Here is a 13,329-nt window from a genome sequence, read left to right on the forward strand (position 1 = left end):
ACAAAACAAGGGCAGGACTCTGCATCCATGCCCCCAGAACATGAACTTAGCAGCTTGGCTCCTGAGATCATAGAATTCGGACATCTACTGCTCCCGCAGAGATGTATGGACATCCTCAGGGAAGCCAGAAAACCTAACACTCGGTTACCAGACATTTGGTCGAAATAAATTGGTCGACCAGACAAATGGTCGAACCAATTTGGTCGAAAACCAAATGGTCTAATTTTTTCTTTTTTTTTTATTTTAACCCTTTTTTTTAATTTTTTTGGGGGGGGTCCCCCCCAACCCCCTTTTTTTCTCTAAAAACCCCTTTTTTTACAAAACGAAAACCCAAAAAATTCGACCATTTGGTTTTCGACCAAATTGCGTCGACCAAATTGCAGTCGACCAGTTTTTTTTTCAACCAATTGACTGGACACCTTAACACTCGCCACTGCTACTCTAGCAAGTGGAGGAGATTTGTCATCTGGTGCAGAGGGGAAGGCATCAACCCAATTGACTGCTCTCCCACACATATTATTCTATACCTGACCCACTTGTTGGATTCAGGTCTAGTGTTCAATTCCATTAAAGTCCACCTGGCGGCACTTTCTGCATACACCACTTCCCAACTCAAGGTGTCGTGGTGGAAGATCCCCGTTATAAAGGCCTTCATGGAGGGAATAAAGAGAATACACCCCCCGATAGCTGACCCAGCTCCCGGATGGGACCTTAACGTGGTACTTACCAGACTCATGGGCTCACCTTTCGAACCCATGCACAAAGCATCTCTTAAAGACCTCACTCTTAAGACTGCTTTTTTAATAGCTATCACCTCCATCAGGAGGGTAAGTGAACTACAGGCTCTTTCTGTTCTAGACCCCTTCGTTACAGTTCACAGAGATAAGGTGGTTCTATGCACGCACCCAAGGTTTGCTCCGAAGTTCATATCGAAATTCCACGTAAACCAGTCTAAAGAACTGCCAACGTTCTTTCAAAATCCTTCCAACTTAGGAGAAAAAACTCTGCACACACTAGATGTGCGCAGAGCGGTCATGTTCTACATGGAAAGAACCAGACCACTGAGGAAGACTAATCAGTTCTTCGTCTCGGTGGCAGCAGGAAGAGAAGGAGATGCAGTTTCAAAGTACACTATTTCTAGATGGATTGTTCAATGCATCACTCTCTGCTATACTCTTGCTAAGAGAGAACTGCCCTTTAAGCCTAGAGCACACTCTACTCGAGGCACGGGGGCGTCCATAGCATTCATTGCAAATATTCCCCTTGAGTCCATCTGCAAAGCGGCTACCTGGAGTTCTGTGCACACCTTTACAAAACACTACTGTCTAGGTGCACACTCGAGATCTGACTCCCAGGTGGGACAGGCAGTATTAAGACATCTTTTCTCTACTGTTCCTTCTCATAACCCACCCCCAACTCCTGGTACTGCTCGCTAGTCTATGCACAGCATGTGATTCTAAGCAGATTAACAAACATCAGAAGACAATGCATTACTTACCGTAAAAGCATTTCTGATGGTTGTATCTGCTTAGATTCACATGCGCCCACCCTTCCTCCCCGCTCGGATGGAAGGAAGATAGACTTCCTTTTATATATCTCTTTTCTGTACTCACTCACGACTAGAAGGCTCCCTCAGGGCAGAAAAATACAAACAGAGGGACCTCGACGCGTGAGGGATTGTGGGTACAACACACGTCACTATAGGGATAGTATTTCAGACACGCCCGGTCGACGTCCCTTTTCAACTACGAAAAACAAAATGCAATACTCCGCAGTGACCACTGGATGTCGGACCTATGCACAGCATGTGAATCTAAGCAGATACAATCATCAGAAATGCTTTTACGGTAAGTAATGCTATGTCATATATATATGTGTGTGTATATATATATTTCTGAGGCTTGTGGAATTTGCTTAGATCACATGCTGTGCATAGGCCGACATCTAGTGGAAGCTGCGGAGTATTACAGTTTGTTTTTCGAAACTCGAAAATGGGCGTCGACACAGGCGTGCCAGTAATACTATCCCTAGTGTGACGTCCACTGTACCCAAGATCCCTCACGCGTCTGGGATCCTCAGATTGTTTTTTTCCGCCATACTGGTCGGAAGCATCTTGCGGAGTCCCCTGGCCTTAGCCATACTTTTACTAATTATAGAAGTTTAAAATTATTTATTGACATCCTTCCCCACCCCAACGTCGACCCTCGACGACGGCTGGAGAAGACCTCGACCGTCGGCTGCTGCACGACGGATCTGGGCCTAGGAAGGCTGCTGGCCTCGGCCCGGGCCTAGTAGGCCGCTGGCCTCGGCCCTGCAAGTAGGGAGAGTGGGGGGTGGTACATACTCTTCACTCTTGATATATAGGTACCCCTTATATATTTCTTACACTTACCAGCCCGCTGCCTCAAGGTGCGTATGGAGGGTACCCCTTTCCAATTCTGCCCCAAGTGCAACCGCAAATACCCTTGGGTCGACAGGCATGCCACGTGCAATCTCTGCTTGCCGAGGGACCACCCCGAAGCGAACTGCAGAGCGTGTAGTAGGTTTAAGCATAAGACACTTAAGGACCGTTCGACAAAGCGTTGGGCCCACCACGCCAGGCAGGCGGCCATGGCAGCGGAGGGCGCCTTCAGCGATGGCAGCGACGCCGTACTTTCGGACGGCGAGGGCATGACGGCGTCGAAAGACTGCCGAGCGCAGGTCCCCGACCTCGGAAGGTTGTCCGGCAGGGCGGCTATGGGGAAGACCCCTGGCGACGCAAGCGCTACACACCCTACACACCCTACACACACTAAGCACACTAAGTCCAACCGAACCTCGACGACATCGACTTCTCGGAAAGAGGCACAGATAGAACGGTCCGACTCGGTGTCCTCTGGGCGCTCTCGATCGAGATCGCCTCATGACGCAAGGCAATCATCCACTCTTGCCAAGAGTGCCTCGCTCCCTAGATTAACGGAAGTTCGATCGTCGGAAGACGAAGACGACTTCCACCCCCAGGCCGCGCTCCAGGAGACCGAGGCCGCAGTTAACACCAGCGAGGCCCCACGCTCGAAACAAGATACCTCTCCAGACCCTCGACGCCAGGCGTCGAAAGCCTCTGGGGCCTCCAAGGGGCAGGGAAAACATTTTTCCACGCACGGGGAGGGGGGGGGAAACAGCGGAAAGCACAGCCTTCCACTCCTGTAAGACCATCCTTCCTCCCTAAGCAGTCAGACAAACATAAATCTACTGGGACATCATCATCCAGCAAGGGTACCCTTGATAAGTCCTCTAAGTTGCCTACTAAACTCATACCCTGTTCCAAAGAATGGTCCAGTGAAAACATGGACAGGGTCATGTCAAGGATGTCTTCCTTAGCTGATTTTTATGACAAAAACCCAGAACATTTCCTTTCGTATGACCCTCAAGGGGCCTCACCCTCAGGCTCCTCTGATCCTATCCCCCTAAGTAAAAAGGCCCGGTTCGAAAGACCTGAACCCTTCGAGGTGCAGCCTTACTCTACTCCATACTCTACTCCACACCCCAGTTACCAAGGACAGCCTTTCCCTGAAGGGGACCAGGAGTTTACAATTATGGAGGAACAAACCGGGACTGAATACTATGCGGATGATGAGGACCTGGAGGAGGTAGAAGATGAACAGGAAATTTACAGAGTAGATTCCCCGGTAGAGAGCGAAGCCCCAGTTACCGACTCGCCAGTTGATAACCAGCCCCTCCTTAATGAAGTTCTCGCTCGCGCAGCAGAACATTTTCACATCGACACCCACGGTGTACAGGAGGAAAGGGACTTCGCAGAAGAGTTGGTGGGAGAGAGGAGTCCGGTCGCTCAGACCATCCCTATCCTTAAATCCATCCAACGTAGAATAGATCCATCCCTGGTGAATCCTAACCTCACCAGAGCCGTCGACCCCAGAGTCGAAAAACTTTTTCGGGCAGCCCAGTCTGACCCTCTTTATATAAGAGGACATCTTAAACCAGACTCCCTAGTGGTTACCAACACTCGGAAGAGGGCTGGGACACCCTTATCGTCGTCAGAAGCTCCTCCCGACAAGGAGAGCAAAAGACTGTACGGGTTTGTCAGGAAGGTAGCCTCAACGTCCGCCTACCAAGCAAGGATTGCAAACTCCACCACCCTGTTGGCAAGTTACAACTGCCATCAATGGGAAGAGGTCGCGGCGCTCATAGCCTCTGCTCCTGAACCATTAAAGGGCCAGTTGGCTCGGATCTCGGCAGAAGGGAGAGCCGTGTCTGGGTGCATATTAAAAGCAACTTTCGACGCCGCGGACAACGCAGGAAGATTGATAGCAGAAGGTACTGTTATCAAAAGACATGCGTGGTTACGGCAGTCGGGGTTCAAAACAGAAACCCAGGCTTCATTAATAGACAAGCCGGTGGAACCCGATCTATTGTTTGGGAAAGCGGTCGAAGACGCACTTAAAAATGCCAAGGACGAGTACGAGACTCTCAAATCCCTTGGCCAGCTTACCAACAAACCCCCTAATCAGAGGGGGAACAGTAATTTTCGTCGCCCACGCGGCCAAAATTCACAGAGGCAACTATGCCCAAGGACAGGGTACACAATTGAACAACAACCAGCAGTCTACCCAAAGTTACGGCAGGGGTAACAAGAGAGGTCGTGGAAGAGGCAGAGGCAGCCCCAACAAGGGAGGTGGCACGCCTCCACCAAAGCAGTGACGCTCAGTTCAGGGTCCCTTCTCACGCAACCCCAGTAGGGGGACGCATTTCCAACTTCACCCAGGCTTGGGAAGGGATCACCTCAGACAGATGGGTGCTGTCAACAGTGTCCACAGGATATTGTATAGAATTACTGCAGCGTCCCCGGAACCACCCTCCACGACAAAGAATACACTCCTTAGAACATCAGAAGATCCTTCTCGAGGAGATCGCCATTCTGCTAGAAAAGGACGCGATAGAACTCGTCCCAGGACACCAGGTAAACAAGGGTATCTATTCAACTTACTTCCTTGTGCCAAAGAAAGATTTAACAATGCGCCCAGTATTGGACTTACGGCCTGCCAACAAGTATGTCAAGCCCCAAAAATTCCGTATGACCACGCTACAAGAGGTAATCCCCCTCCTAAAAAAGGGGGATTACATGGCAACCTTGGATATGAAAGATGCTTATTTTCATATTTCCATGCTCCCAGCTCACAGAAAATACTTGCGCTTCAAAGTGGACAGTCGCCACTACCAATTCAAGGTACTGCCCTTCGGGATAGCTTCAGCACCAAGGGTATTCACCAAGGTACTGGCGGTGGCAGCTGCACACCTACGCAGGGAGGCAATCCCAGTGTACCCTTATCTGGACGACTGGCTCATAACGGGGGAAACCCCAGGAATTTGCAGGTCAAACATTCAGAGGACTATCGACCTCCTCCACGAATTAGGCTTCTCTATCAACGAGAGGAAGTCAAGTCTGGTGCCAAGCACCTCAAAACAGTTCCTAGGAGCAACCCTAGATACTCAAAAAGGGTTGACCTTCCCTTCGGAAGAGAGAATTCGGAATATACTACTGCAAATTCCACATTATCAGTCAGGTCAACAAATAACGGTACGCAAAGCAATGCGGTTACTGGGCATGATGGCGTCATGCATTTACCTGGTCCCCCTCGCGCGTCTGCGCATGCGTCCCATGCAAGAATGGTTGGCGAAACAGTGGTCTCAGGCAAGTGGTCAGTGGGACGATCTAGTGGTCGTTTCGCCAACACTCGTACAGAGCTTACACTGGTGGACAAGAGAGAATCTCGCAAGGGGAAAACCCTTTTACGATCCCGAAGTACAGGCAGTGGTGACTACAGATGCATGCCTGACTGGGTGCGGAGCTCACCATCTCCACCACACAGCTCAGGGTCTCTGGTCTCACTCAGTAGCCAAGAACCACATCAACCTGCTAGAGCTTCTGGCAGTATTCCGAGCGCTTCGAGCGTTCGAGCCCCATCTGCTAAACTTGTCGGTGCAGATCCGGACGGACAGCACGACAGCCATGTTCTATCTGAACAAACAAGGAGGGACTCGTTCGCCAAATCTGTCCAAGCTTGCCCAGAAAATCTGGATATGGGCACTCAGACGGAACATCTTCCTGTCATCACAACATGTTCCAGGGGAGCTCAATTCCCTAGCGGATGCCCTAAGCAGAGACTCCCTCCCAGAAGAACACGAATGGGTCCTTCACAGAGATATCGTAGAAGATCTCTTCTCTCAGTGGGGTTTCCCCACTATAGACCTATTCGCCACAAGCGAAAACAAACAATGCCCAGGATTTGCATCCAGGTTCCCCCCAGCCAGACTCCCAAGGGAACGCCCTGTGGATGAACTGGTCAGGGATGTTTGCGTACGCTTTTCCACCAACTCCTCTCATCAGGAAAGTGGTGTACAAGATGAACAAGGAATCGATGACGCTCATCCTAGTTGCTCCCATGTGGGCGAGACAACCATGGTTTCCACACCTACGCAGGATGGCGGTGTGCGAGCCCATCAAACTCCCAGCCTGGTACAACCTACTGTCCCAGCAACAAGGTCAAACAGTGCACCAGGACCCCAACTCAATGAACCTGGCAGCATGGCTCCTGAGGTCATAGAGTTTGGGCATCTCAATTTACCACAGAGGTGTATGGACATCCTAAAAGAATCCAGGAAACCAAACACAAGGCACTGTTACTTTGACAAGTGGAAGAGATTCGTTATTTGGTGCCAGAATAAACAAATCAACCCAGTTGATTGCACTCCTTCCAACATTGTAACATACATGCTCCACCTGCTGGACGCAGGTTTGGTTTTTAACTCTCTGAAAGTACACCTGGCAGCCCTCTCGGCTTACACCACATCCCATAACAAGGTATCGTGGTGGAAAGTACCAGTAGTTAAAGCCTTCATGGAAGGAGTAAAGAGACTTCACCCTCCTATTTCGAACCCACCGCCAGGATGGGACCTCAATGTGGTGCTAGCTAAGCTCATGGGCCCCCCTTTCGAACCCATGCATAAAAGTAGTCTCAAACACCTGACTTATAAAACGGCCTTCTTAGTAGCCATTACCTCTATAAGAAGGGTCAGTGAAATTCAGGCTCTGTCAGTGCAAGATCCTTTCTTTACTATCCACAAAGACAAACTGGTTTTACGCACACACCCTAGGTTCTCACCTAAATTTATATCTAAATTCCATGTAAACCAGTCCATCGAGCTTCCGGCTTTCTTCCAGAACCCGCAAAGCTCAGCTGAGGTGAAACTACACACCCTTGATGTGCGTAGGGCGGTCCTCTACTATGTAAATAAAACCAGACCGCTAAGGAAAACAGATCAACTGTTTGTCTCCGTAGCTACAGGCAGAGAGGGGGATCGGGTCTCTAAAGGCGCGATCTCGAAGTGGATTATCAACTGTATACAGCTGTTACTCTCTTTCTGAAAAAACTCTGCCTTTTACGCCAAGGGCCCATTCTACTCGAGGCATTGGGGCCACTCTGGCTTTCATTGCAAATGTTCCCCTCGACACCATTTGCAAAGCAGCTACTTGGAGCTCTATTCACACTTTTACTCAGCATTACTGCATTGACACTCATTCCAAGACAGATACACAAGTGGGACAAGCGGTTCTAAGACACCTGTTTGCTCATGACCCTTCTCACATCCCACCTTCTTCGGGTACTGCTCGCTAATCTATGCACAGCATGTGATCTAAGCAGATTCCACAAGCCTCAGAAGGGATACATTACTCACCGTAATCGTATTTCTGATGCTTGTATCTGCTTAGATTCACATGCGACCCACCCTTCCTCCCCTCCGAGAGAAGGCGCATGATTGCTTGTAGTCTTACCTTTCTGTCTATCTGCTTGGATTATCTGTACCCCCGCTACTCCTCATGCTTCCTCATGTCAGGAAAAAATACAATCTGAGGATCCCAGACGCGTGAGGGATCTTGGGTACAGTGGACGTCACACTAGGGATAGTATTACTGGCACGCCTGTGTCGACGCCCATTTTCGAGTTTCGAAAAACAAACTGTAATACTCCGCAGCTTCCACTAGATGTCGGCCTATGCACAGCATGTAAATCTAAGCAGATACAAGCATCAGAAATACGATTACGGTGAGTAATGTATCCCATATATATATGTGTGTGTGTGTGTATATATATATATGTGTATATATATATATCAGACCCTCCAGCTTATAGCGATTTTGCAATCTCGCAAAATGCTGCAAAAACGGCCGTTTTGTGCAAAAACGGCATCTTTAAAAAAATTTAAATTTACTTTTTTTTTTTTTTAAAGTAATCTGCAAAAATTACTGTTTTAAAAAAAATACTCGGGGTGCCAGGTTCTCAACTTTTATTTACACAAGAAATGAAATGCGCTAACACATCTCATCACTTGCGCCCCAAAAAAGTGCAGCCCAATCCACAAGGGACACATGAATGGGCACATTTTATGAGCGCCCATTCAGATGGCCTTTTTCACCTCCTTGATCAAATAAAGTGGCGTTTCTGTCAATTTAAATGCGCATCCCTCATTTCCAAGCAAGATACTTTTAAATGTGCAGAAATTGTAGGCAACCCTACGCGCACGGGATGTGGGTCTGCCACTGCAGGAGTCTTTCCTGACCTTGTCATGCATTTCTTTTAAGGTATGAACGGCTGCTGTGTCGCTTGCATTTCTGTTCCTCAAACAGGATAAAAATGCATTTTTTGGGTCGCATTTTACAGTGGCAGGCACCTGGCGGGCCTGTCCCTGTGAAAGGCGCTGGGAGCTTGCAGAACACTGTTGGGAGAGCAATTCTATTCAAAGTACTGCCCATTTTGATGACAAAAATCGATTGAATGTTAGAATTTGACATATTTCGTCCAGTACTATTAGATTGATTTTTATAAATACTGAACATGTGTTGCGGGGGCGTCACCCACTCCCCATGTTCAGTATTTTTGGTCTAGGGTGGTTGCAGAAGTGTTCCCCTTTTTTCTCAAAATTGGAGGCAGGGACAGAAAAAAAAGAAAAGGGCGAAAAAGGAACCCTGCGGAGTCGGATCTGACTCGCGTTAGAGGGACGGATCTGGCACCGCAGGGTTGCAGGGGAAGCGGCAGCGACCAAGCAGTTAAGTAGGGGAGTGGGCGGGGTGGTGGTGATAGGTACATTTTGGGTTGTTTGGCTAAAGTGCAAATCAATTTGCAGCGAAATTGACTACGGTCAATTCTGCTGCAAATAATTACACTTCGGTCATACAACCCAGAACACCATTCAAGGCAGCTGGCCAGCGCACAATTTGCGTTACAGCTCAAGCCTGTGGAAATGCGCCGGTCACCTTTTGAGAATAAGGTGACCTGCTCATTTCCAAAAATGGGTTGTCTAAAAATAGCATATCCTCCGTTCTTTTTTTAAAATGCCCCATTTTTTAGGAACTGGGTCAAAATCTACATTTAAAAAAAAATGGTTACACTATGAGAGAGGGAGAGTGATGGGTGAGATGTGAAGTGATGGGCAAGAAAGTAGAGGGAGAGCAGTGGGTCAGAGGAGGAAGCGCTGCACAAGAGAGAAGAGGAAGCAGTGATGCGGTGGCCCAGAAATCTGAGTGAGCAGAGGTGCAGAAAGTAGAGAGAGCGTGTGGTCAGTGAGCCAGAAAGCAGAGGGGAAGCGGTTGGCCAGAAAGATGCAGTGAGCTGCAGATTGGGAAAAAGGATGAGGGAAGAGTGCGATAGAATGGGAGAAAGGATGCAAGATGCAGAAGCAGCACAAAAGAATGAAGGACTGTATATTGCGGGAGGAATTGTAGAGTGTAAGGTGTGAGTTGGGAGTATGATTTGGAGTGTGGCAGGCGCTGGGCAGTGCAAATTGTGACTTGACAGTGTGACATAGCACGTGAGTATTTGTATGACAGAGTGAGAGGTTAAGGAATGCAAGTTGTGATGGAGAGTTGGTGAGATGTGTGTTGGTGAGAGGTATGTGGGTGTTTGGGGGATTGGAGAACATAGAAGGGGAATATTTTCAGCATTACAATTTATAATGATCAATTTAGTTAATACTATTAAATAGGCATGAACATTAAACCAAAAATGTAGCCAAATCAAACACTTTTCTGCCAAGCCAGAGACATCTGGGACTCTTCCTATTAAATTAATACAAAAAGACTGCCATTTCGCCACCTTGTGGGGTATCTTGGATGCCCCATTTTATTATAGGGATGGTGGTCTTCAGTGTGTAATCTGGGGATTTATTTCAGTAAATGTTTGGTCTGGTGCCCCGCTTGCTTTACTGCTTATATTTTTGGAGCTAATCACAGAAAAAAACTTTAGATAAATGATTTCTGCTCCGTTAAACTTCATTTAAAAGCTTTTACTTGTAATGCCTTCTTAGATCCAGTGCATGCACAAAGATATACACGTTCATGATCGTAATGTAGATGCGCATGGCGAGGAATTAATATTACCAGAAAGAAATGTAGTTATGTTAATTTACCAAAAAGGGCCAGAATGTTTTAGTGCTAGGTCATCTTGCGATGCTGATGAAAGATGATTTAGTTTGATTGGCCAGCTCTTTCTTGAATCTGCATCTCTTCGTGTCTTACACGAGTTCAGCTGATTGCTCTGCGTTGTTGCTTTCTTGCTATCCTTTTCTTAAGTACACACTAAAGATGATTTACTCTTTGCTTGTCTATTTTAGGATGACCCAGTCACCAACCTGAACAATGCCTTTGAAGTGGCTGAGAAGTATCTTGACATTCCCAAGATGTTGGATGCAGAAGGTGAGTCCTGCACACATTTCTGGAGAAGGGTATTGCCGTCGTGGTGCCTGAGGTTTGCAGCGTATAGTGCTTGCAGACTATAGAAACGTGGAGGTTCCTAACCTCCTTTCTTATGATTTAACATTTGTCATTGACTTGCAGACATTGTCAACACCGCTCGTCCTGATGAGAAGGCCATCATGACTTACGTGTCTTCCTTCTACCACGCCTTTTCTGGAGCTCAGAAGGTATCCTAGGCCAGGGCAGCGTCTCTATCGCTGGAATGCCCTACGGCGCTGTCACACGCTTACTTACCTTCTCTCTTTCAGATGGTGGCAAGCTTTTGCTGGGCCCTGAACCTCAGTTTGTTTCTAGACATGCTTACTCTTTGCCCACTTCAGTGTTATTAGAATTGCCACATCATCCCGTTTTATGGAGTGTTTTGAAGAGCTGGCAAGATAATGGAATACTGCCAAATGGCGCACAGTGAAAATGCTAATCAGCAAATGTAAAGAGCATTGGTGGGCTAGGAAGTAGACCAGTAACATGATATATGGGCTGTGTCAATATACATTGATCAGCTTCCTCTAGGAATTGTACTTTCTGTGCAGGTTAGAAGATTTGACTAGCCGTGGTCAGTTGTTCAGTGACTTCGATTTCTATTTCCCGTAGTACATCGACAATGCATGTTTTTAAATCTAGCATTTACTTTATAATGAAACACGGTGGTTCTATCAAATGTTGTAAAAGGATAGTACCGAATATTGCTTACTGCCATCCTTCTAAAACTGGGTTGTGCATAAGGGAAACCTTTTCCTTTTTGAATGAGGCTTGTCTACGTGCTTTCATTAATCATGATGTAGCTTTAGTGAATCTCTGACTTTTCCTAAATTGTGGTTGCACGTTTCTCATTTTCAGGGGGTTGCAGAATTTTTTCTGTGATGCGATGTTGATCCTTTCCAGTATTGAAGACCTGGCATATATTGCTGCAATCTGACCGTGCAGCAACATGCTAGTACAGAAATCTGTTTCTTTTGCAACCACATAGGCAACTTTTCAATGGTCTTTTTCTCTAATCGAGCAACCTGCTTCTCAAATCTGAACATGCTGTTCTAACCCTTTATTCCAGCCTATAGACTAACGCAAGGATCCCCTTTGGGGTGGTTTGTTTGCAAATGATCTGTGCTGATAATATTATAGCATAAAAGAAGAGTTAATATGACATTGCAGGTTGCGTTTTTGGGAATAGCTTTACAACTTTCCTCCGGTTCTAAATTCGGACCAAAATAGCTATTTGAAGAACATTGAATGTGAATTCCTGGAAAATAGTAAACTGGCAAAACACAGCGCCAATCGGTTCAGGTACTTTCCATCGGTCCTTCATGTTGGCAATATAGCACATGCTGAATGCGATACCTGCCACCTGTCTGTTGCCTTAACTCCCAGTAGTAGCCCTTCATCGCCAGTTCAGCCATGGTCCAATATCGTAGGTAGCTGGTAAGAGCAGTCCTGACACAGACTGAGGTTCTGGTTTCAGCCGTCCTGGGGCGCTGCCTTCCTGTGCAGTGCTGTGGGCGGAAACTACCTGCATGGGCTGGGTCTGCATTTTCATTCTTTCCTTCCTTTCTCTTTCTGCGCAGATATTGTAGGCACTCTGAGGCCAGATGAGAAAGCCATCATGACCTATGTGTCCTGCTTCTACCACGCTTTTTCGGGTGCTCAAAAGGTGAGCTGCTGGTGGGTGCAATTCTCTGCTACAGCCTCTTTCTTGACTCTTGCTTGGCTTAGTCTTGCAATTGCAGCACATTCTAAAATCTTGCAATGAAAAGGAGGGAGCACGATTAATGTGGGCTAGTTGTAAATTTAACCTTAAAAGCATGTTGTCGCATGTTGATTACTGAGTGTTATTCCTGATTCATTCTGTGCATGCATGCTGTTGTGGGTCCACAGTGGGGATCACGACTCTTAATTCAAGTAACTGTCAAATGTAGATTTGATGGCATCTGTTGTGGCAATAAGACCTAGTGATAATCATACGTGTTCTTTCTGAGTGTTGGCTCTGATGGTATCCGTGCATGCTACTGGGTATCTTCTCTGGCCACAGACCGACAGAGTAAAAATGTAGCAGATACATATGTGACCTTATCCTCTTAGCGCAATGCCAAATGCAAACACACTGCAAGGGAAATGTACTTGTGTGTTGTAATCCTTCTTTCCACTGTCTCCACTGTCCTATGGTGTCCTGGCTAATAGGTAGGTGAACATGCGTTGTTTCAGCCTCTGCAAACATTGGATTTGCACACTGCTGTTTTTTTCCCTGTCAAAGTCCTAGGAGTTGATTTGTAGCATGACTTTATTTACAGGGTGCAATATAAGCACTGCAGCGCAAGCGACTCTGCAGCTAGTAATCTTATTGTTGCACTCAACCTTCCCCCCTCACCCCTCCCGTCCGCCCCTTCAATAATGTATTAAAAAAAGTTTTACGCATGAGAATTCAGATAATGGTGGGGTTGTCTTGGTGAAGGGGGGGTGGTTTAGGGTCTGTTTGTTTTTCTTATATATCCACAAGAAACAGATGGCTTTATAGGGAGTAACAGTCTGTG

At 47.1% G+C, this 13,329-nt stretch overlaps 1 protein-coding gene across 4 annotated transcripts in view; it reads left to right on the forward strand.

The window, feature by feature from the left end:
• Nucleotides 1-13,329, forward strand: part of ACTN4 (actinin alpha 4) — an 896,467-nt gene that overhangs the window by 447,853 nt on the left and 435,285 nt on the right. For 2 of the 4 annotated variants that reach the window (XM_069644198.1, XM_069644200.1), the window contains exons 7-8: nucleotides 10,666-10,747; nucleotides 12,367-12,452. In XM_069644198.1, coding sequence (XP_069500299.1) covers nucleotides 10,666-10,747; nucleotides 12,367-12,452 — 168 coding nt within the window. Of the gene's footprint in view, nucleotides 1-10,665; nucleotides 10,748-10,888; nucleotides 10,975-12,366; nucleotides 12,453-13,329 lie in introns of all 4 variants that reach the window. The other 2 variants (XM_069644197.1, XM_069644199.1) reach the window with 1 other exon arrangement.

This window comes from Ambystoma mexicanum, chromosome 2p (assembly GCF_040938575.1).
Source record: "Ambystoma mexicanum isolate Mex_15411 chromosome 2p, UKY_AmexF1_1, whole genome shotgun sequence".
NCBI classification, from domain to species: Eukaryota; Metazoa; Chordata; class Amphibia; order Caudata; family Ambystomatidae; genus Ambystoma; species Ambystoma mexicanum.